Source organism: Cryptotermes secundus, unplaced genomic scaffold, assembly GCF_002891405.2.
Source record: "Cryptotermes secundus unplaced genomic scaffold, Csec_1.0 scaffold2387, whole genome shotgun sequence".
In the NCBI taxonomy this organism is placed as follows: domain Eukaryota; kingdom Metazoa; phylum Arthropoda; class Insecta; order Blattodea; family Kalotermitidae; genus Cryptotermes; species Cryptotermes secundus.
This window is the reverse complement of record NW_019731616.1, coordinates 207192-232207: the sequence shown is the minus strand read 5'-3', so window position 1 is coordinate 232207 and position 25016 is coordinate 207192. Positions and strand designations below refer to the sequence as shown.

Below are 25016 nucleotides of genomic sequence, written 5' to 3'. Positions count from 1 at the left end.
CTTAGAGTCTTCACTTTGGCTTAGTGTCTCACTCACACAACTGAGCTGTTCATGTTTGATGTCCAAATTCAACTTACGCCGCTTGTTTTTCCTCTCTGTAAACACTGATATTCTCTTGTGTTGCAACCGTGATCTTTCGGAATTACAGCTGTAGCTGGGACTTGAATTTCCTGCAGGGAAAAGAAATATATAATGTGTCTTGCATTTACAAATAACAGATTGCAGCAGTGATAATTGAAGAAGTGTGATATGGACCAATATGAATGATAAAATGAAGAGAAAAACAGTCTGAAAATGACAGATAACTTATACAAGGCTATTCATGCCTGTTTAAAACATCTAACACTTCAAATTAAAACTTAAAAAGTAAGTTAATCTACTCTCCGGTAATGGCATATCTTCCGCTACAGAAGTAATGGTTATACAGCCATAACTCAGCGGTTTCGGGAATTAAGTAGAGGCATTTCCTCCAGTGACGCTGTAGATTCCACCTTAACACAAACAAGAAATGCCCCACCTTTTACGGAATATGAAGCTTCATTACCATATATACAACATCCCACCATTGAACCCTATCTTATATCAGAGGAATCCAGTCCAAACCCTACCATCTACTGCCAGGTCTTCCAAGTGTTCCCTTTTAGGTTGTCTGACTACAATTTGGAATGCATTTCTCATCTCACCTGTAGATGCTACATTCCAGCCTCTCTCATTTATTTAGATTTGATCACCCTAATTATATTGTTGAAAAGTACAAATTATAAAGGTCCTCATTATGCACTTTTCTCCAGTGTCCTGTTACGTTCTCCTTCTTTGTAACAAATATTCTCCCCAGCACTCTGTTCTCATGCACCCTCAATCTGTGTTCTTCCCAGAACCCTCTTAACTGGTATTATTTTGTGCTAGTTGAGCCCCCACTGCTGGGACTTCAGTTTTCATGGTTTATGAACAACGGCTAGCACAATACATTTATTTTTCCAGAAGCTTCTTCATGGCAGTGCATGGTAGTTACTTCCCACCTAATTCTAAACTCAGTCAATAAGGAGTCCCACACGTCAACATAATATACTAGTGCGTAGCAATATGGGCTGTGATGCTATGTAACCTGCTAGCTGTTAACTGATGTTTCAGAGAAATGTCAGTGAACCACCAGGCTACACAGTGTTGCAGCGAAGAAAATAGTACTGTTCACAGCTGCTGCCACAAGAACGTCATATTTCATGTGAGAAACAAAGTTTCATAGCCAAACAAAACAATGTATAAAATTCTAGTATTTTAACCTCTGTTCTTTCACTAAAGTAACACTGTTTGGTTTTGTAATGACAGAAATAAACTGATCATATGTCAATATTCTCATGTTCACCACAGGTGTTTCCAAAGAACCACAAAAAGGGATCAATGCAAATGGCGATCCTTCCTGGATAGAACAGTCTGCAACAAGTAGCATGATTACAATACTGTCCCTAGTGTGGGTGTTAAACTTGGATGATCTGCATCTTGATCCAAATAGCACACAGCATGATGTTCTTTGGTTGCCAGTGGGATAATGGGTTCAACTTATATTTGTGTGACAGCTGGGTGGGGTGGATTTTTAGTGCTCACAGTGGTGACTGCAAAGAGTACTTAAGGTCTAAAAGTTTGTGACGATGTTTCTTGACATTGTCCATCACCCTGTTTTTATTTAAAACACACCATGTTTCGGAGATGAGTATATCTCTGTCTTCAGGTGGAACCCACTCAGTTGGGCCCAATCAACAAGAGGTGGTTCCTATCTCCAAAGACCAGCACGAACACAAATACGATATATAAACCAAGCACAGCATAAACCATACACAAGAGAGGATATACACATGATGTATAGTATAAACCATATATGTAGATATATATATCCTGTCCTGTGTTAGTGTTGGTGCCAGAGATAAGGACTAGTTCTATCGACTGGGCCCAACTGAAGACAGAGACAGAATGCAGTCTCCGAAATGTTGTGCATTTTATATAAAAACAGGATGGTGGATAATGTCTCGAAACACAATACTCTGTATGAAGATCACTGTCTTCTAAGATGTGACGTTGTGTAGTCTCGTAGAAATTCACCGATGTTTCGGAGGAATGTACTGCCTCTATATTCAGAGTTGAAGGGTAAGCCAAGCAAACAACAAGAAGCAGGTAGTACGCAAAGTTCTGCTTTCTGCTTCTGTTCTTGACCCTGAAGATGGAGACAGTACCTTCCTCTGAAATGCTGGTGAACTTCCACATGTCATATTACACTTGAGAATTAATAATTTGCTTACTGTCATCATGAATCACCAGTGGACCTCGATCTTTATCCTTCAAAACTTCATATAGATCTTTCAACTTTTTTCTAATTTCTACCACTTCATGTTCATATTTGCAGGAAAGAAGTGGATGAATTATAACAGTGGACGCATCATCCAGACTCTGCTCAACACAGTCTTCATCTGATATAAGAAGACCAGCAAATCCTGAAAGAATATTTCTTTGTCTTTCGATTTCTGTACAACTTTCTACAAGCTCTGAAGCTGCATTCTGCTCACAAAGTTGTCTGCTTATTGATACTGGGTTTCTTCTGTAACACTCTTGTCCAGCAACTGAGTCTCTTTGTTCGGCATCACCCAACAGAAATCCGACTGCTGATGTCTCATTCTTTTCACCACTGTCTAGAACTTGCAGTCTTACATAGTCTAAGCTTTCTTTATCATCAACTGAAGGTTTATCCTGTACTGCAGGCAATAATATTTGTTTATCAATAGTCAGAAGTTTATTCTTCCTTGCAGTTCGGCCACTACTGCTATATCCTACGTTAACTTCAGCTTTAGTGTCCTCCTCTCTTCGGAATGGCCTGGTATAACAATTTACCACATTACTTTTTGCTCCAGACTCTGTGGTATTACTGTCACTTGGTAGAGGCTTCTCCTTCCATGAAACTGGGCCTTTACTACACTTTTCTACATCTCTTGTCTCTTCTGATGTTGAGGTCTCTGTATCACTGAACAGCAGTCTCGCCTCCCTCAGGGTTTCATTCTCTTTTCTTCGAGATATTGCAATTTCTTCACCGCTAAACAAAAATTTATCCTTTCTTAGTGTTGCATCTGTATCACAGCTTTTTATAATTTTTTTTCTTCCATAACGTAACATTGGCTTTTCTTTCGCCCCAGAATTCTGTTTATTTTGTTCTATACCAGACAACATTTTCTGTACACTTTGGGTTCTGGTGTCATTTTGAATAAGTGTTCCTTTTCTGTAAGCAGGAACTTCTTTCACAGTAGACTGACTTCCTTTTCTTATGCATGGGGTATCAACATTTTCCTTATTAATTTTTCTGCGAAGTATTGAGACTTCTTCACCACTACACACATGGTTTTCATATCCGGAAATCTGATTCTTCTTATGTTTTCTGCCAGCATCTGTATCACAGGCTGCGTTTGGACCCTTCTCATGGTTTTCCATTATCTGTTTCCTTGTAGACTTTATGTCTGCAGGTGCCAGCTCTTTTTCCCTCAGAGTTTGGTTATTATTATTACAAATTTCCGCTGTTGTTTCTGTCTTCGGTATACAGACTCTGTCAGCAGCAAGTTGTTCTCCATTTGTTAGAATTGCACTCTTATCACAGTTTTGCAGAATTATTTTCTTTGGCAGTGGAGTGCCTTTATCAGCAGGGAAAAGAATTCTGTTCCTTGAAAGTGACCTTTTGTTACAGTTGATAAAAGAATGGGTTAAATGCCTAACCCTTATACTCCCTGTTATAAATCTTTCAGACTTTGTATCCCAAATCTTGCTACAGTTCTCCAGAGACTGCTCTGCTGACCTCTTTCGAAATATTGGCTCCTCCTCTTCACCAAATCCATCATGCATGTGGTCTTCCTCAGTCATTCCAGATACGATGTCCACATTCTTAAATTCTTTTGAAAGAAATTTTATGCTGGTATCACGTTCCTGAAGGCAGATGTTTGTATTAGATGAAACATATGCTGATTCTTCACCTGAAGCAGATGAACTCAGCTTTGGCCATTCATGGGCAAAAGGGGAAATCTGGTTGGCATGTTCAGCATGCGAAGAAGTATTGATCCAATGTTGAACTGAATCCTTTGATTTTCTATACTTCTTTCTGTCTTCCCATGAACCACCTGCAATTAAAAGAAATAAACATTATAACATCTGACAGACAAGATCCTAAGTGAAGAGAACTGTCTTCGGGAATATGACACCGTGTACTATGGCAGAAGTTTACCAACATTTCAGAGGGACTTCAGAGTCAAATTCTGCTGTTTGCTTGGCTTACTCTTCAACTCTGAACACACAGTGAACATGTTCCCCTGAAATACTGGCACACTTCTACCAGACTACATGGCGTCACATCCTAGAAGAGAATGAAATTCATAATCATTACTGTGAAAACCTCAAATTTCACAATAATCTGATTAAAAAAAACAATAATTTACTCATTATCCAGATAATTAAATATAATAGAAACATACTTCATGAATTATAATTTACCCTGCTAATCCTCAATCTATCAATTGCTCCACATTCATTAGGTATCCTACTATCTCACACTGTGTCGTCTTGATACTGACAGTGTCATTACATAACTAACATAAAGGATAAGCGGCCTCCGTAGTCTAGGGGTTACGTTCCCACCTCATGACTCAAGGTACGCGGGTTCAAACCCGGTGGAGGTGGTGGAATTTTTAAGGGCGGAAAAATTCAGGGAACAAGTCCTCCGGGAGGGACTTTAAGCCGTGGGTCCTGTGTCGTAGATTTACGGCATGTAAAAGATCCTCATGTCTCTAGGAGACCTCTGAGCAAAATTAGGCAAAATGTTTCCCGCCCAAGTAGTTTCCAGTGCCTCCGTTAGATGGGGAAAGTTATCGGGTACCACTGCCAGTAGAGGGCCGACCTCGCTGGCAGAAAGGGGAGATAGCGGGCACGAGTATCGGTAGGGTATAGTGACAGTAGAAATTAAAGTGGGACGTACAATAGACTATTAGTTGTGGTGCATGGGGAAACGAACCCCCTCTATACTGAATAACTGAATAACATAAAGGATATAGTATAAATGGAATGGAAAATAAAAATGTATCAGGTGTTATTAAGTAGAGGATCTAGTGCTTCTGTTGCAGACTTACAGATGGGTTGCCATGTAGCAAAGACAATCAGACAATGTACACTAACCTGGTGATTCAATGTGTGTACTTAGTGGTACCACTTCATTACAGGAGGAAGACAAACTCTTCACGCTACAATCGCCAAGTTTGTTTATGCTTATAGTCTCCTGGTTCAGGCTATTCTCTTCCTGAAGAGTAAACAAGAATCGACATAACAGTAAAAGGTAAATGTAGTTTCAGCAACACCTCAGGACAGCCGAGCAGGAACATTCCCAAAGTTACATCTGATGGTGGAAATGGATCCAGTTTATGAAATACTGTGTTTGAAAATGAACAAGATGATCGACAGCGTCCACAATAAAAGTCATGTTTATTGGATATACTGTGTTTAACTCTCAATCTTGCAATCCTAATGCTAAAGGCTATGCATGAGTTACAAGACTGTTTCATAACATCAAGAGAGAGAGGCCATTGTGCTCCAGATAAGAAGCTGAAAATATTTGAACTTATACTCCATGTACTATGGGAATGAGAGTGCATCATCATTCATTATGTGACCTATGCTGTCATTAGAAAGTTACTAGATTCTCTTTTCAGCATACCTCTATTTTCATATATGGTGGGAAATTTGAACATGCTTCCAATGGGTCCTTTCTTCTGTAAGGTATAATGTACCCTGGTTCATAGAGTAGAAAAATTTTAGCAAAAAAAATTATCCACTAAGCATCAGCCAGAATATTTGGACCAAAGAGAGATGAAGTCACAGGAGGCTGAGAAAACTGCATAATAAGGAGCTTCATAACTTGTACTCTTCTCCAAGTATAATTAGAATGATCAAGTCAAGGAGGATGAGGTGGGCAGGTCATGTAGCACGAATAGGGGAGACGAAAGCCAGAAGGTAAGAGACCACAGGGAAGACCAAGGCGTAGGTGGGTGGACAATATTAGGCTGGATCTTAGAGAGATAGGATGGTATGGATTGGATAGATCTGGCTCAGGATAGGGACCAGTGGAGGGCTCTTGTGAACACGGTGATGAACCTTCGGGTTCCATAAAATGCTGGGAAATTCTTGAGTAGCTGCAGAATTGGCGGCTCCTCAAGAAGGGCTCAGCTCCATGAGTAAGTAAGCATCAGCCAAGTAAGTTCACAGAAGAACGTGCCTCACAAGCTTCATCATTTTACTCACTGGCAGGGAAAAGTTAAAAACTGCACTCTTACCCACTGCTCATATTTCTCTTGCATCTTTTTCCACAGTAGTGCCCGCTTCAAGAGTACTCTGTCAGAGAGTTTGAAAGGTATTCCTGAACAATTCCTACCAACCAACCTGGAAAAATTTAAGTGCCTCAGTCAGACAACAAAAATAGTATTAAGATTTAACACATGAAAGTAGTGCTGTTTACATTATGGACTGAATTAATGAGCATGTGGGCTGCCCATATCCTATGCAACACGCTGTCATGGCTCTTAGATAAAATATTACTGGCGAAGTATTCTCTAAATTATCCGTGGCTCCCCGACTTTTATCATGCTCATGGAGCCCTGGTCACACATTGCCCATTCTGACAGTTTCTTAAAACACACTTTCCTGCTTCAGATTGTGTTTTCCTGCACTGTAACACTGTGCAGTCCTGTAGGTAGATACGAACAACGTGTGCCCACAATACTACACTGTGGCACAACCCAAACTATAATTATACTATGACACAAAATAAAATAACCCACAAACTAAAGTCTGAATAATCACTGTCGTAAAAGCCTCAAACTTCTATACCTTCCTGCTGTTGATAACACACTTGTATCCAAAACAGAAGACATCTCGTCTTTTGTGACTTATCTGCTGTGCAAATGCGATATATACAATATTCTATAAATGCGTGTATATCGCATCATTCTCAAACCAAAACAATATTTCCAAACGCCATATTTAAACATAACAAATGCAGCCAACACACAGAGCGGATGTCAATCCCCATCGACAGATCTGCTGCCAACACTATAAGATTAATTTTTCTATCTCAACATAGTAGCGACGACAGGAGCAATACATACAAAATTTTGATTGGAAACACTCCTGGGAAACGCCCATTTATTGGAACTTTTGTGACATATCAAATATCAATTGTAATTATTATAATCATATTACGTAACATGGGTACTTTACTAAATATTTTGTTTGACATCGTTTCAGTGATCTTCCTTTTCATTTTTCTGTCTGACAATTGAGTAACTGTAGTTTATTGTAATCTGTACGATGTATTCAGTACATTTGTATTGTACATTTATGCATTAAATAGATAAGTGAGTGATACGAGACGGAAGACTTAGCAATTATGATTAGATGTGCTTGACTGACCCATCTGAAAACATGCCTTTCTTCCTGATTTCCGTCAATATTTCCTGTTTCCGAAACGTAATATTTTTTATATATATATAATATTACGCGTGGAACACACTGAATCTCCAGAACACTAAGTTCAAGTTTGAAGAGTTTAATTCCTAGGATGTAACACAAATTTGTTTGCTTCTTGCCTCACGCTGGTTTCTCGTTTGGCTTAGTAATTCATCCTTGAAGATGGAGGCGATATGATCCTCCGAAACGTCGGTTGACTTTCACCGGACTGCATGGCGTGTTGACCCGCATGTTAGAATTCTACATAGTACACTCTTGCCATTATGCAGCAGGAGTACCAAGATGGCGGATGATGTGTTCGGATGTGCGGTTGGTGCTTGGTGAAGTTTGCGTTTCTGATGAGTTCTGAGATGGGGTGAATATGTGAAACTAATAAGAATATAGTGTTAATGTATTGGTGTATATATTTTTACTTTAGTTGCTGAACTCTTTTGCTGTACAAGAAAATGGCGACTGATAAGATAAAAGTTGCAGTACGAGTCCGGCCTTTCAATAGAAGAGGTAGGCCTCGTTGCGCGACGAGACATGGATGACAGCGAATGTTTTTTTTTCTTCATATTCCTGATATTGTTCGAAGATATTTGCATGCGTAAAATTTGGTGTAATGCAAATAAATATAATTATATCTCTCATCTATCTTAATAGCGAATGTAGCATATTAGAAGTGTTTACGTTATATACACCAAATGTATGCACTTCGGAGTGATTTTTTTTTACGTAAAGACGTTTAATTTTTGTTTATTAATTGATGTAGGAGGTATAATTTCTTAATGACCAGATTCATTTGTATATCCATGGGCTGTCAAGTATTTTAAATCAACAAAAAATTATAATGATTCATGTTTTTTTAGGTCCGGAATTCTGTTCACGAGTCTCGCAAACGTGAATGGACATTAATTATTTTTATTACCCTCCCCAAATTGTGTAATGCCGTATGGCAAATCTCAAGGCCATAAACTATAAACGCAAATTTGTCTCCGAAAATCAGTCACGGATGTGACGCAATGAATAATCAAATTATTGGCAAGTATTGTTTCGTGGCAGTTACGCAAGTATAATTACGCTAATTCGGACCGAGAATCGTAAGTTAATTTTTGATGTGTTTCTCTCGAGCTTCTAGAGTACAAGGAGTGTGACAGTAGTATTGTTGTATGCATATCTGGCATTCTGATGATCATCTGGCCCCACGGAATCTTCAGTAGAATCAACACATTAAAATACTGGTGCAGCTGAAAAGAGAATAGAATAGAATAGAATTTTCTTGCATTCTATAGATCCTTCATAGACCTGAGCCAGTTATGTAGTAGATATCGTGTTAGAAATACGGTATTTGTTTCCAATTGAAATGTAAACACATGTACAGACATATCTGAGAATTCGGTATTACATCAAAACAATTGTATCTTTGCACCGTGACCATTGTTACTTGCATGTGTTTGGAACAGAATTTTTTATTAAGGTAAATTCTTCTACAGGGTATGTTTTAAGGTCAACAGAGTCAGTTTTCAAAACATATATTGAGTTCACCATCTGCCCAGATACATCCCTCATTCATTTATTTTCATTTTATGCTGTAGATCAAAGTACAGTAATTATAACAATATAGTTTGATATCAGCCACATAGGCCCTTCTACCTGTAGCGCCGTCATTCCTTTCTTTTAATTTTTAAAATAGTATTTTTGTTTTCTGTTTGGAGTAGTTTAGGATCCTCATAAACTACGCATTTAATTAGAAATTGTAGGCCACCTAGTAGTTTGTAATCAGAACTGTTTCTGTGGGTAAAGTATGCTGCCTAGTTAAGCTTAATGCTTGCGTGTTATGGATGGGGTTTTGCGGGCAGTTGCTGTGATTTACGGTTTGTGGTTAGCACATTTAATCTTAAATATTATTGGACAGAGAAGCTTAGCTCTTCGAACCAAGAAATTTATCAAAATGATATTTATAAAAAATTCATCACCTCTCTCACAGAAAAGGGGCATGCAGTAGCGTAGTTGGTTTAGGCACTATGTTACAAGCCGGAAGGTCGCGGGTTCGATTCTAGATCATTTGATTTTTCAATTGACCTAATCCTTCCAGCTGCACTGTGGCCCTGAGGTCGACTTAGTCTCTAACAGAAATGAGTACCAGGAATCTTCCGGAGGGTAAAGGGAGGCCGGCGCGTAAGGCTGACAACCGGATCGCCATCTGTGAGCCGATTGTCTAGAAAATGTGGGAGCCTCGCCGTCTCACAACCGTATGGGCCTCTGCGGCCTGTTAAGGGATAGCGTTACCTTTTATTAATGTCACAGTAAACCTTGTTCCTTTTTTAAAGAGAGAAAGTGTGTGATTTTGTGAAAGGAAACAATTTCTGTTTACTCTGAGAACATGTCTTCTGGGATGTGATGTTGTGTAGCCGGGTACATTGTTGCCATGTTTTAGAGGAATCTGCTGACTTCATCTTCAGGTCTCAAAGGTGTCACTTCTACCCTGAAGATGGAGGCAACAGGATTCTCTGAATTTTGAGGAATGATGAATCACACTACATAACATCATGTCCCAGAATATGGTAGTCTTCATAGTTACTGCAGTGAGAGTCTCAGATTTTGAATTTAAATTAATTTGATTTGATTCTCTTTGTGATGTTTTCTGGGTTTTGTATTCATTTGTCTTTTTATGAAATGAGCGTTTCTTGTCCAGTACATTCATAGTTTGAGGCTTTATTTTCAAGTCTGACAATTCCCATATGCGCCCTTCACTTACGCTATGTTACATTGATTCCTGTTTTTTACCTGATATCGCTGTTTTTGCACAAAGCTTTGTGTGTCTTCAGCGCCTCTTTCAGCTTTGTCAGGAAGTAAATTAGAGTTTGACTGAAATACTGTGCTCTGTGCTGACTTTATTGCAGTGTTTCCCAAGTGCATGAATAAATAAATGCATACACGCGAAGGAACCTGACAAAAACATGGTCTCTTCTTGTTATGGTTTCTTTTTCAACTAAAATTTTGTATGCAGTTCTTATTTCTCCCATGAATGCTGCATCTGTGGCCTGTCTCATCTGATGATTTTGTCTCTCAAATAATATTTGGTGGACAGATACAGTAGCCGCGCGGTGTAAGGCATGAACTGTCTTCGCTTGCTCAGACGCTGGGATCGTGAGTTCGAATCCCACCAAGGGTATTCTGTGTTTGTGTTATCCTGTGTTTAGGTAGAGGCCTCGTGACGGGCTAATCACTCGTCCACTTACCTTCTGTGAAAAAAAATTATTACGGAACTGAATAAGAGGCCAGGGCCTTAAATGGGCTCTAAGTGCCGTTGAAAAAAAAATATTTGGTGAAGGGTACAAGTTAGCTCCTTACAATTCATATTTTTGTAGTGTCTGTTACTTTCTCTCTTTCACATATACTTAACTTCTAGAAAGATATAATAATAAATTTTGAAGCTCATGATCAAGTAGTTTTCACCAGTCTTGATTGTTTAATGCTGACATACGTAATCTGTGATGGAGACACTGCAACTCCGCTGTTTTATAAATTTCCATTTCCTTCAGGCATTACTTACTTACTTACTCATGGAGCTGAGCCCTTCTGGAGGAGCCGCCAATTGTGCAGTCACTCAAGAATTTCCCAGCATTTTATGGAACCTGAAGGTTCAATACCGTGTTCACAAGAGCCCTCCACTGGTCCCTCTTCTGAGCCAGATCAATCCACTCAATACCATCCCCCATACACTAGGAATATTCCAATCATCAGTTCTCCATACATAATCATTGTCTTAACAAATCTGAGTGGATACTTTGTGCTACTGTGCAGAAGGTCGCAGGTTTAAGACTGTTTTATTTCGGTACAATCGTCTAGCGGTTTGGAGGTATGCCACTTGTTGACCCTTTCTTGTCTTATTCATGTAGTAGTCTCTTCTTGAAGTCTTCTCCGGTTCTTTGATCTCTCTGGTTTGTACTTCTGTAATAGGTTCAGAAGTCTATGTTCCTTTGAATCCTGTTGCTACGCTGAATCCAGTTGGTTTCACATTTCAAAGTTCATTTTTTGTTCTTAGTTGTGTACTATAAAAGGTAAAGCTGTCCCTGTAACAGGCAATGAAGACCCATAGGGTTGTGAGAGGTCGAGGCTCCCACATTTTCCAGATAATCGGTTTACAGATGGCGGTAAGGTCAGCCTTACGCGCCGACCGCCTTTTACCCTTGGCACTCATTTCTGTTAGAGGCTGAGTCGACCCCAGGGCCATAGTGCGTCTGGAAGGATTAGGCAAATTAAAAAAATCCACCTTGTCGGGACTCGAACCCGCGACCTTACGGCTTGTAGCATAGTGCCTCAACCAACTACACTACCGCGTACCCCCTGTTGTGTACTCTTTCATTGTGATTTAATCCCATGTTAGACTGTATGCCCACTGTGTGAGCTATCTTCATCTTTACTGATGGGACACTTCAAAGATGTAAATAAAAATCAACCACTTGTTAATGGTCATTCAGTTATCACTGAAGTGACAAAATAAAAGTTCGCTGACCTAATAACAAGACAATCATGATTCAGACAATGAAAGCGATGGTCACATTTACAGTCAAAGTGGTTGTTTCTGCACGTTGACCAATGCAGTATAAACTTCAGAGTTTTTTTTTATTGCTAGTGGGTGGGACTAAGTCCCTTGTACTGCGGCCACTTCTGGCCTATTGTACCAGCCCCAGATGATAGGTGAGGGTGACTGTGGAGCAATTGGTGGAGTGAAGATTCGCAGGGGAAACCGAAGTACTCGGAGAAAACCTGCCCCAGCGCCACTTTGTCCACCACAAATCCCACTTGACTAGACCCGGGATCGAACACAGGCCGCCGCGGTGGGAAGCCAGCGACTAACCGCTTCAGCTATGGCCCGGCCACTTTCTAAAGTGTTAAAAAGAGGAGTGGTTATGTTCCAGACACTCCTTGTTTCCTTTGGATATGCAACTGGTGTAATTAGTATGTATTTGTAATGTAACTGTTGGAAGTGTAATAAAATATTTTTTTCCTTTCCCTTGTAGAATTGGAGCTTGGCACACAATGTGTTGTCCAAATGGAAGCACAGCAGACGATCTTACATCATCTGGAAAGGTAAATAAATTACATGACTTGTCACACTCTAAATTAAGTTTCTATTATCCACGGTTTCAAAATTCGTCCTTTGAGGTTTTAAATCCTTCCTCATTCCTGAGCTTCATTGTAGTACCTGCTTTTGACAGAACTGATCATCAGTGGAGATCTGCATGTATAGTATTTTAAATTCTGTCATTGCCGAAACTGATCATAACTGGAGATCTGCATCCATAGTACTGTAAATTCTGTCATTGCTGAGACTGATCATAACTGGAGATCTGCATGTATAGTACTGTAAATTCTGTTATTGCTGAAGCTGATCATCAGTGGGGATATTACATTATATTGATGCTGAATTTTTCTTCCGTTTATTTAATTAAATATGTAAATGCAGCTTATTAAAGACTCTTTTAGGTAAGATTTTGAGAATGTGCGTACGTGTTAAAGTTGTATCAGCGGCTGTGGCTATTAGTGCTGTAAGTGCTCATTAGAGAAATGAGATAATACTGAGGTGTGTCTTATTGGCTCACTCGCACCAACTCTGTCTTGCCTTATCAGGCACCCATGTCATTGTGTTGTGATACATTAACATTTTGTTGTTTTTCATTGTTAAGAACTTAATATTGCGGCTTATAGACCCGTTGCTAAACACTGACTATATAAACAGCAACCATTACTAGGTAACGTCCGCAACATACATGCATGCAGCAATAGAAGAGCCGTTTCTGGGAAACAGTTCAGTAAACACATTCCCGCGGCAAGGGACATGAAAGCAACAATACTGAAACTCACAACTGTAAAATTCGAGTGCTTCTTATATTCAGAGCGATACGGCATGTATGCAGAAGTCTAACTAACCTGTCTTCTTATCTGTGATGACTGGAAAAATCTTATAATTTGTTTACTGATAATCTCCTCTGCTCCCATTTCTTATCTCCCCACATGTCAAACCGTAGAATTGAGCACCAAGTGATAGCTTGTATATATATTACGCAACATAATGGACAGTAAGCTTGTCTGGAGCAGATGCAGTTTCCCTCAAGGAGAAATGTATCTGACTGGTGGACATACCCGTCTACGTGTACGTGTTATGTCATGTAACTGCATGGAGCTGGGCCTTTGAGAAGCCACCAGGGACTCAGCTACTCAAGAATTTCCCAACACTTTATGGAACCCTAAGGTGCATTACTGTGTACACAAGAACCCTCCACTAGTCCCTATCCTGAGCCAGATGAATCCAGTCCATACCACCCCATCATATTTCTCTAAGATCTGTGTTAATATTATCTTCCCACCTACATCTAAGTCCTCCTTTGGCTTTCCCATCAATATCCTATATGCATTCCTCTTCTCTCCCTTGTGTGCTACATGCCCTGCCCATCTGATCCTCCTTAACTTGATCATTCTAATTATGCTTGGAGAAGAGTACAAGTTATGAAGCTCCTCATATGCAGTTTTCTCCAACCTCCTGTCACTTCATCTCTCTTCGGTCCAGACATTCTGCTTAACACCCTCAGTGTGTGGCATAGGCTGTGTTTCACACCCATACAGAACTAAAGGCAAAAGTACAGTCTTGTACATTATCATTTTTACGTTTTTAGACAGCAGAGGAGAAGACAAAAGGTTCTGAACTGAGGAGCAGCAAGCTCTTAATTTCCTCATGTATCAGATTTGAGTCTGCTACTGCCGTTCCCAAACATCTGAAGCGATGTATGCATAAAAATGCGTAATATTTGTGCGTGCGCGCACGTGTGTATGAAATGCTGACTGGAGTATATTGATTGACGTAGTAAAGTGAGCTGCAGCAATTGGGGAACTCTGTTTATGTTAACGAATTTCCGCCACTCGTAAAATAATACCCATAGGCAGATCTCATCGTTTTATGCATTGTTTATAACCTGTATAATTTTGTTAGAGTTGAGGTTAGCATAACGGTGTCCTGTGGGATGTATGTCTCTCTGTAATATGGTAGAAGTTTACTGATATTTTGCTAGAATGTACTGCTTCCATCTTCATCTTGACACTCATTTGACGCCTCACTGACTTGATTTATGCTGAAGGAATTTCTTTACTCAAAGAGAATCCTGTGTTTTAGGTGATTGCGTAATTAAATTCCTAAGATAACTCAGAGCGTGCATGCAAACACACGCTACATTTCTCTCCTTGTGCGTTTGCCAGTGTAGGGTAAAACCAACATTGCAAGTTCCTTAGCTACTGGAGGAACAGTTTAATAGCTGCTAATGTAGAATCAGACAAGAAGGTGGGTGGAGGTGCAGTAACACAGAGAGAGACAGAGCTATGAAGTTACGATATTGCTACATTCAGCTTAAGAACTTGAAGGTTTTAAGACTGTCATGACATGGAACCAACAGTGTGTTCTGCCCTCTTCAAATGATTTGACGCATTAAGAATTAAGTCTGAGGATCTCTGTGCAAAGTCTGGTTTGTCTACCTTAAAAGAAACCAGTAAAACCTGCCTCTTACCAAACAGCAGATAGAAACATTTTATTTTCACAAAAAANATATATATATATATATATATGAATCATGAGCTATAATAGAGTTTCAGTAGTAATGAATGATTGATGCTAGTGGGATCAGCGTGATTCACGTGGAGAACCTCTGCAGCCACACGCTTCTGTTGCATGAATCCCCGGAAACGAAGCATACCCTGTTTGCTGTCCCTTTTTTAGACCTGGCCACTCCCAACAGAATGCGCAGTGGATTTGGTCAAGTCCACTAACAGATAAGAATTGTAAGGTGTTTCTGGGTTATAGCAGGGCCTTAGTTACACAGGGTCACTCTCCCTCCCGCAATGCAGTTATAAGCCACTTGTCATACCTCTCGCGCAGGTAGAGGACAGGGTCCAAAAATGATCCTTTATTATTCTGGTTTATTTACCGACGCTGCCAGTGATTATATAGTGACAATGAATTGGAAAGGATGGGGAAGGATGCAGTCGTGATCTGATTTAAGACACTATCTCGGAATTTGCATGGAGGAACCGAGGAAAACGACGAAAATCCGCAGTCTTGTTGTTGGTTTCACTTACAGCGTACTTGCAGAAATGGTACAAGGAAGGCTGATTTTCGTGACGTGGTTTTTAATGATACATATGTTCTCATTATGAGCCGGGGTAGCGCAGTCGGTATAGCGACTATCTACGGGCTAGAAGACCAAGGGGTCGGAGTTCTAGTCCCGGTAGGCCCAAGAATTTTCTCTTCTTCACGTCGTCCCTGGGGTCCACCGAACCTCCTATCCAATGGGTACCTGGGCTATTTCCCTTGGTGTAAATGGCTAGGGCGTGAAGCTGACCACTCACCTCCAGCTAGTGTCGAGGTCAAGAAAATGTGGACCTATACATCCACTCCCCCATACTCCTTCATGGCGTAGTCCTTAACTAGTTAAGCACAGGGACGACTTTACCTTACCTTTTATGCCGTCGTTGGAGGTTATTATGTAGCTGACTACAGCAGCAGATTCTGTCTTGAGAGGCTGATAGTCGCTCAGCTGGTCAGATTTCTCTCTTTTTGTTTATGAAACCTGAAAGTTCGTTGCTATGTTTACAGGAGCTTTCCATTGGACCTTGTACAAAGCCACATGAGTTCAATTCACATCTTCGTAACATATTTACTGAAAATCGATTTTTGTAATATCCGCCCATCTGCGCTTACGTGTCCCAAGTGGGCTCTTTCCTTCAGGGTTTCCGAAAAAATTTTGCCAGGAGCTCGTCATATTTTCTGTGCGTGCGGCATTCCCACAATCTTCTCATACTCATATATTCCATCACGTAAATAATATTAAGAACGAGGCGAACGCGCATGTAGCATGCATGAGAGACATGAGAAATACAGTTTTATTTCGGAAACTTAAAGAGGAAACTACTTGTAAGTCATAGAAATACGAGGGAGGATAATATTAAAATGGACCGTCAGGAAATAGGGTGTACGTCAGGATGTGAACCAGAGAGAGGTTTTATTTGAACAAATTGAACATTCGGTTTCCATAAAATGCGGACATTTTCCTGATGAGCTGAGCAACTGTTAACTTCCTGAAGAAAGTTTTTCCCATGAAGTTTGTTAGTTGTGTCTAATTATCAGCCGAATTGTAAATTTGATGTAAACAGAATGTGGAAATGTACGGACGGCCTTGTCTGGCAAATCAAATGACTGTTCGGGTATATATGGAGTTACAACTAATAAAACCACGTCGCCTCGCCATGCCGTATTGATTTTCAACCTGTGAGCGCGCTCTGCTCGGAATCCGGTAAAGATAACCGGATCCCGCGCGGCACGGGACCATCTAAGGGGAAACCCCTTTATATTTCGTAACCCACAGCATTTAACCGGGTTTTATTATGCGGTAGCGTAGTTGGTTGAGGCACTGTGATACAGGCCGGAAGGTTGCGGGTTCTATTCCCGATGAGGTCACAGGATTTTTCAATTGACCTCCTTCCAGCCGCACTATGGCCCTGGGGTCGATTCAGCCTCTAACAGAAATGAGTACCAGCAATCTTCTGAGGGTAAAGGGCGGCCGGTGCGTGAGACTGACAACCTCACCGCCATCTATGAGCCGATTGTCTAGAGAAAATGTGGGAGCCTCGACGTCTCACAGCCCTAAGGGCCTTCACGCACTGTTACGGGGATAGCTTTACCTTTACGTTTTCAATATTTCTGAGTTTATTGAAGGGTGCCTTCATGGCTGGCTGTGCTACAGACAGTGGGGAGCTGGAAGAGGCGGTTAGTTGCCCGCATCCGAATGCTCCGTCCCAGGTTTGATTCCAGGTGGAGTCTGTGATGGAAAGAAGGAAGTGGGGCAATTTTCACCGAGTGCTTCGGCTACCCCTCCCAATTCTTATCCTATCACCGACTCTCTATACTCTCGTTGATGACAATGTCATTAAGTAACGGGAGAAAAGAGAGGGCGAATTTGTCAAGCATAATCTGGGATCATGGGCATAGCGATCGGCTGCGGGCTCAACGGCCGGGGTTCGATTCACGGCAGGGATAAGAGAGTTCTCTCCATTCACAGTGTCCAGACTGGCTCTGGGACCGACCCCGTAGGTAGAGGGGGTTAAAGCTGTCGGAGCATGAACTTGACCACTCATCTGCCGAGGTGAAGAATCGTGGAGCTGTTACGTCCACTCCCTTAACCAATTAAGAACAGAGACAGCCTTACTTTCACTTTACATGATCTGAAGTGTGTGTGGAAGATGAATGTGTCTGTATAGAGTGGTAAAGGTAAAAAAATTAATAAATAAAAAGGTAAAGTTATCCCTGTAACAGGCCGCGGAGGTCCATATGGTTGTGAGACGTCGAGGCTCCCACATTTTCTAGACAGTCGGCTCGCAGATGGCGGTGAGATTGTCAGCCTTACGCGCCGGCCACTTTTTTCCAGCAGGAAGATTCCTGGTACTCATTTCTGTTAGGGGCTGAGTCGACCCAAGGACCATAGTGCGGCTGGAAGGATTAGGTCAGTTGAAGAATTAAATAACCTAATCGGAAATCGAATCTGCGACCTTTTGCCTTGTAGTATAAGGCCTGAACCAACTACGATGTATCACAGGATAAACGGTTTCCAGGCCAAGAAATGAACTCTTGACCTTCGAATGCGAAGCAGGAGTGTTAACTACCAAACCTCGATGAGTAGTTAGGGTCAGTTGGGGCCTGTAAATGGTGGCCCAGCAGTAATAATGATTTTTTTTTTTTGTTATTTCATAAGCCGTCATTGGCTAATATTTATAGCTTCGAATGGCAAGATGATATATGAACAATAAATTTGAAAGAATTCGGAGGGAAGTGACCGTGACAGAATGCGAACCAAGCACCTCGCGAGTGTAAACCGAAGAGTATTACCGCTGCGCTCTTCTGTTCGCTAATAACACTGAATTGTTGGCCTGTTTATTATGACAGGCTTGATTAATTAGTCGTTATTTGCTATAATATATCAATTGCTTTGTGTAGGCATACCTTCATAGTTGTCTTTCATCTACTTTCCTTATTTTAATTTGTGAGGAAATGTAGTCTTAATGGCGTCCTTGTGTCCGTCGGTGCTTTTATCATACCATAATAAAGTTAATTTATTGGTTTCTATGAAACTTTGTATGGACGTCACGCAACATTTCTAGCTTTATATAATCCGATTTTTAGTCGTGACCGGTGTCAACTGAATGCGTCATAGATTTATTCGAGTCCAGCAGCAGAGAGGATAAATTAACTTTTTAAAGCCCTTGTGGTAACTATATGTACCACCTGCGTTAACATAACTAAAACTCTGCATTCTGCCCACACAGTGTATTTGTGTGTTCCGTATGGTTCTCACAGTAAACAGCGATTATTTCCCTAAACAGCATTAACCGGTTGGGCGTTGTTATGGAGCCGTAATGTGTTTCCTGCGAGGTACGGACTGGATTCTTATATATTATTTACACGAATTTTCAGTATTTGACAGCAACAAAAATTTGGTACTGGGCCCCAAATGGGGCTTGACGCCAAGACTGATTGGCCTACTGACTGTCAGTCGTGATGTAGCTTTGATTTCAGGGTTAAATGGACATAAGTTTTGGCCGTGCAGGTTGAACGAATTTGCCAATATCGCGTGAGACTCAGGGGTCAGGACAGAAGACTGGAAGACCAGCAGTATCAGTGGGAGGTTCACGCGACCTTATCTGCAGCTAATGTGCAGGAATAGATACATGTTTGAAGAGATGAAGACAAAGGCAAACAAGAGAGAAGAAGGCGCTTCCTGTGTAGGAGCCCAAGGTTCTTAGAGGACCGGAGAGAATAGGAGGGAGTAAGGATAGGCAAAAGGCGAAGTTGTCCCTGTGCTTAATTAGCCACTACGCCGTGAAGACGTGTGGGTAGTCGAGGTATAGCTTCACCGTTCTTGACTTCGGCACCAGATCGAGGTGAGTGGCCCTCTTCACGCCCCTGTCACTTTACTTCCGGGAAAAGAGACCCTGGTGCCCATTGGTTACGAAGTCTGGACGCTGCGGAGAATAGCAAATTTACGTGCCATCTCCTTTCATGCTTGGCTTATTCTTCGATCCTGAAGATGGGGGCGACATGTTCATCCGAAATATCGGTTCACTTTCAGCGGACTGCACGGTGTTATCATATGCCCCTATCGGAAATGGAACCCCGGCCACCCAGCGCGTCGCTCTAACGAATGAGCTGCATCGGGTTGAAATTATGTGTGGGGGAATAGGTCCTTGAGGATACAGCGACAATGGGAAATAACAGAGAATGACCCTTCTGTGTAGGAAGCCACGGTTCGTAGAGGATCACAGAGACGGGCGTAAGAATAGACGTTTGAAAAATATGTACCATTTCTTAATACAGTTCTCTTTTGTAGAACGTAAAACTGAGGGCACGCTGTGGCGTAGTTGGTTGCGGCACTATACTAGAAGCCGGAAGATCGCGGGTTTGATTCCCCATGAGGTCATTCGAGTTTTCAGTTGAACTAATCTTTCCAGCCGCAGTGTCCCTGGGGTCGACTCAACCCCTAACAGAAATGAGTACCAGGAATCTTCCTGAGGGTAAAGGGCGGTCGGCACGTAAGACTGACCTCACCGCCATCTGTGAACCGATTGTCTAGAGAAAATGTAGCCTCGACGTCTCACAACCCTATGGGCCTCCACAGCCTAGTACAGGGACAGCTTTACCTTTTACCTTTAGAATGTAAAAATAGGGAACTTTAGTTTTCGGTTTGACGGCGCTAGACATGCTACAGGTTGTGACGCATCCGTAGATGGAACCGGAAGTAGCTGATCATGAAAGTCTGCACGTTTCCGGTGCATAAGAGAGCCTCTGCTTCTGATAACTTTGGGCATATGTTCACCTAAAAGGACCATGCTTTATCGCCATACTGAATTCATATATGTAGTATCTTACACACGAGTAGATAGGGAGTAAGGTGGAGCTTTTTGAGAGCGCCAGATGGCAAACATATGCAGTGCCACGGCACAGGAGTGCCGGTTTCGTTAGCAGCACTGCTCTGGCCGCAATGGCACTCAGCACGGTATGGAAGAGGTCTCGTGTACGTTGCAGCCAGTCCTGTCAGGTTACATCATCTGACAGCTGCCAAGGAGTTCGAACTTCGCACCGGCACCCACTGATGAGTCGCGATATGCAGGTTAAACGCGTGGCCGCCGGAGGAAACAGCTGGCCCTTCTCATGTGGCAGACCTTGTCCGAACTTATTCAACGTACGTTAAGCAGAAATGGCAAGAGAGATCGGATTTAAACGCGAATACAGTGTTTGTGAATCATGGCCCCACGTATGAGTCTTGATCAAAAGGCTGACTCTTATATGAAACTTTCCGTTATAAAGAACACAACCCCTAGGAACCATGTGAGATGTATTGCTCCGTATAAAGTTGTCCCTGTGCTTAATTATGCACCATGCCACGAAGACATAAGGGGAATGGAGGTATAGCTCCAGTATTCTTGAGGTGAGTTGTCAGCTTCACGCCGCGGCGTATTTACCTCCGGGGGAAGAGCCCCCAGTACGCATTGAATAGGAGGCTGGGTGGGCCCCAGGGCCGGTCTGGACACTATGGAGCACAGAATAATCTGCTGACCGTGCTGCGAATCGAACCCCGGTCGTCCAGCCCAGTAGCCTGACGCTATACTGGTTGCATAGTGGAGGAAGGTAGACCAGTTTCCGCGATATGGACACTGTGTTAGTATTTTTGTAGTCACCTTGTACAAGTTCAGTTTCCCACCTACTGTAACCTTCAGCCATTCTAGTGACAGTGGTTTCCCTTTGTTCCCAGAATAAACAGTGATTAGTTTCCTAAACATAACCCACTGTTCGTGATTTGAGGCTCTGACTGTGAAGAATGGGACATGGCGTTATGCAGCCTGGTACATACATTCCATATTTTTCTGTCCCTGTGGTCTAGAGGTCAGCGTTCCTGGCTACAGATCCAGGGGTCAGGGTTCGATTCCCGGCTCTATCAGATTTTTTTCCGAGAAGTAGTGGGTCTGGAACGGGGTCCACTCAGCCTCGTGATGATAATTGAGGAGCTGTTTCAAGGAAATAGCGGCTCCGGTCTAGCAAACCGAAATTGACGGCCGTGGGGATTCGTTGCGCTGACCACGCGACATCCCTCTATCCGCAAAAGTTGGCATTAAACTTCGCCGACAAGCGGCGGTCGCTCGGTCGGTATAATTCGCTTGCGGACTAAAATCACGGAGTTTGTTTTTGTGCTGAATGAGAGCAAGGATAACAACGAGCTACGGGTTAGACGGCCGATGGACAAGAATTTTTCTCTTTTCCGCACCGTCCAGACCGATTCTGGGGTTCACCCAGCCTCCAGCTCTTTCCCAAGGAGTAAAGATACCTGGACGTGAAGCTGACCACTCACCTCAAACAAATTCCGAGGGTCAAGGATACGTGGATCTATACATCCACTTCCCCATACACCTTCATGGCCTAGTGATTAATTAGTTAAGCACAGGAACAACTCTACCCTTTTAGTGATTGATGATTCATAACCGGTCTAGAAAACCGAAATTAACGGCCGTGGGGATTCATTGCGCTGACCACGTGACACCCTCTATCCGCAGAAGTTGGCACTAACTTCGCCGACAAGCGGCGGTCGCTGGGTCGGTATAGTTCGCTTGCGGACTAAAAGTCATGGTGTATATTATATAATTCATAATGCAGGCATTATTAACTGCCTACTCAGTCGCCGAGACTTCTAGAATTACGGCCGCAGTGCCACAGAATGTAAGTTGTCTCTCCTAAGGTCGCTGCAGGAAATCTTGTAGAAGGTGGTCAAGACTTTTCATTGCCTCCCCGCCCTTGTACTCCTGTGACCTATGCCAGGTCGCCCAGGGCTAAAGAACTGGAGGAGAATGTATGGAGTTACGCTGGAGCGGGAAGCGTAACAGCTGAAGGGAGACTTGCTTCCACGGACGGAGTTCGATCATTTCCACAGCATCCAGACCGGCTCTGGGGCCCACTCAGCCTCATCTAGTGGGTACCGAGGGTTTCTTTTCCCCGGGATAGAACGTCAAGGACGTAATGCTGAACACTCACCTCCATCTGGTGCAGACGTCAGGAATGGTGGAGCTGTACCCCTACTCCCCCACACGCCTTTATGACGTGGTGTGTAATTAATTAAGCGGAGGGATAACTTTTACTTTATTTATAAATTTGTACCTAACCTAGAGGGTCTGTTCAGTTCTTGGATAATATTAACTGACTTTCTGAGCTTGGCATTTGAAATGTATGGGCACAAACTTACAGATTCAGTATGCAGTGGTAATTCAGAACATGGTTATGCGAAATTTTGAGGTTGTGTCTAATAAATTTAACTTTGTATCAGTCTGTGATAATACAAATTATACACAAAAATGGGCCACTGAATTTAGTTAAGCATTTCAAGAAAATAAGTAAACTTCTTGATTCAGAAATCTCGTCATTAATGGGATGTACGTAGCCGGAAACAAATATTTTGTTTCGATATATCGATAATTATGCGTTAAAAGGCCAATAGCCCACGAACATATCATCAAGCGTGTGTTGAAGACAGTTCTAAACACTTTATATTGCTTCTAAATAATTCATGTATTCGATTGACTGATTTCCAACAAGAAGACACAGAACTGACTCGACAAATCGTTGGAAATTCACGCTACGGGGTGACGAATTGGAAGACTTAACGGTGTCAGAAATACGAAGTCCGGCTACGTGAGAAACTCTGAGCTACTAAAAGCACGACAACGAAATAAATAAATAAATCGAACGGCATTTATTTTGAAGAGATAGCTCAGTCACTGCAGTGACAAGGCTGCAGCCTGGATGGGGAAGGAAAGGGAGTTTAATTTACTGAAAGAGGCAAGAGATTTTTTCTTCACAGGGTCCAGACCGTCTCTGGCCCCCACTCTGCCTCATATCCAATAGGTTCCGGAGTTAAAACGGCCGGAGGGAGAAGCCGATCACTCACCTCCGTCTAGTGCCTAGGTGAAGAATGCGTGGCGCTATACCAGCACTCCACCCGCCCCCCATACGTCTTCTTGGCATGGTGCTTAATTAATTACAGGAACAAATTTATATTTGCCTTCACAGTATAACGAGGGGTGTAGTCCTACAATAGAAGTGCCCGGAGTGGTGTGTCACCCAGTTGCATGTGAAGTGAGCGTGAGGCGTTAGCTTCACACGTTTGAACGTGGAGTTTACAACGAACAGCTCACCAAACACACCTACGTGAAGAATCTGGCACTCCTGCCTCAAACGGAGCGGTCGGATGTTAAATATGTATAGTGTTTCTTTAAGAATAGGCCAGGGCGACGCCCCGGTACTCGAAGCACGGGGGTGTTGTCCTGGACCGCTTTTTCTCGGCTGCATCCTTGGGTGAGAGATGAAGAGACAGTTTCTGCAGTGAAGACGTACGGGGGAAGCATTCTTGACCTCTGCAGTAGTCGGAGGTGAGTGGTCAGCTTCACTCCCCGGGGAAGAGCATCCGGTACACATTCAGTAGGAGTTTGGGTGCGTCCCAGAGCCGATGTGGATGTTATCGAGAAGAGAACAGTTTCTTGTTGCTGCCGGAATCGAACCCGGCCGTCCAGCCCGTCGCTATACCGACTGAGCCATTCCTGCGTATAACATGTGTACTTGAGAAAGTGATGGCAAATAAGCTAAGGAAAAGAATATGGAGTAAGGGAAAGGTAAAGTCGTCCCTGTGTTAAACTAATTAAGCACTATGCCATGAAGGCGTATGGGGGAGTGGATGTGTAGATCCACATTTTCTTGATCTCGGCACTAGTTGGAGTGGCCAGCTTCACGCTTCGGCCGCTTTACCTCCGGTACTCATTGTATATGAAGCTGAGTGGGCCCCAGAGCCGGTTTGGACGACGTGGAGAAGAGAATTATTGACCATACCGGGACTCGAATTACGACCCCTCGGTCGTGCAGCCCGTAGCCAGTCGCTATACGGACTGTGCCATGAGGAAGGAGATGAAGCGCCTGCTTTGCTGGTTTCTTGCTCGAATTTTCGACCCAGATGATGGAGGCGGTATGTTCATCCGAAACATCTGGTTCTCTGCGTACTGCATGGCCATTATAACCTGGCATACCGTGAGTTTCACTGTCAAGAAGCGGTATTTTGTCAGCGAGGATAAGTTGGTTTGCCTTGTTTCCATTTCCCTGGTCGTGAGCTACATTTTCCCATTCATGCTCACCCTGGAGGAATTCCTGAGCATTACTAACCATGCATGCGCACTGGAGATGTTATAACAAAAACTAGCGCGTGTTACGGAACGGTAGTTGGGTCCAAGGTCGACTCCTTTTGGCCGTGTAACATATTTGCAGCTCTGCATATGTTATTGTGTATAATCATTGCCACCAGAGTTCCCCGCTTCCATGACGTTTACGGCTAGAAAATCTTAATTAGCATTCCCAGACCCCCCCC

At 42.5% G+C, this 25016-nt stretch overlaps 2 protein-coding genes across 3 annotated transcripts in view; both read left to right on the top strand.

Annotated features, from left to right (window-relative positions):
* The window catches only part of LOC111867330 (glycogen phosphorylase), a 127288-nt gene extending 121934 nt beyond the window's left edge, over positions 1–5354 (top strand). Inside the window, exon 22 of the mRNA XM_033752642.1 lies at positions 5238–5354. Within this exon, the coding sequence (XP_033608533.1) occupies positions 5238–5289 (52 nt within the window). The 3' untranslated portion in view covers positions 5290–5354. The remainder of the gene's footprint in view (positions 1–5237) is intronic.
* A 2441-nt stretch (positions 5355–7795) lies between these two features.
* The window catches only part of LOC111867334 (kinesin-like protein KIF13B), a 111779-nt gene continuing 94558 nt past the window's right edge, over positions 7796–25016 (top strand). For both annotated transcript variants that reach the window (XM_033752640.1, XM_023857093.2), the window contains exons 1-2: positions 7796–8037; positions 12546–12615. In XM_033752640.1, the coding sequence (XP_033608531.1) occupies positions 7983–8037; positions 12546–12615 (125 nt within the window). In that variant the 5' untranslated portion in view covers positions 7796–7982. The remainder of the gene's footprint in view (positions 8038–12545; positions 12616–25016) is intronic.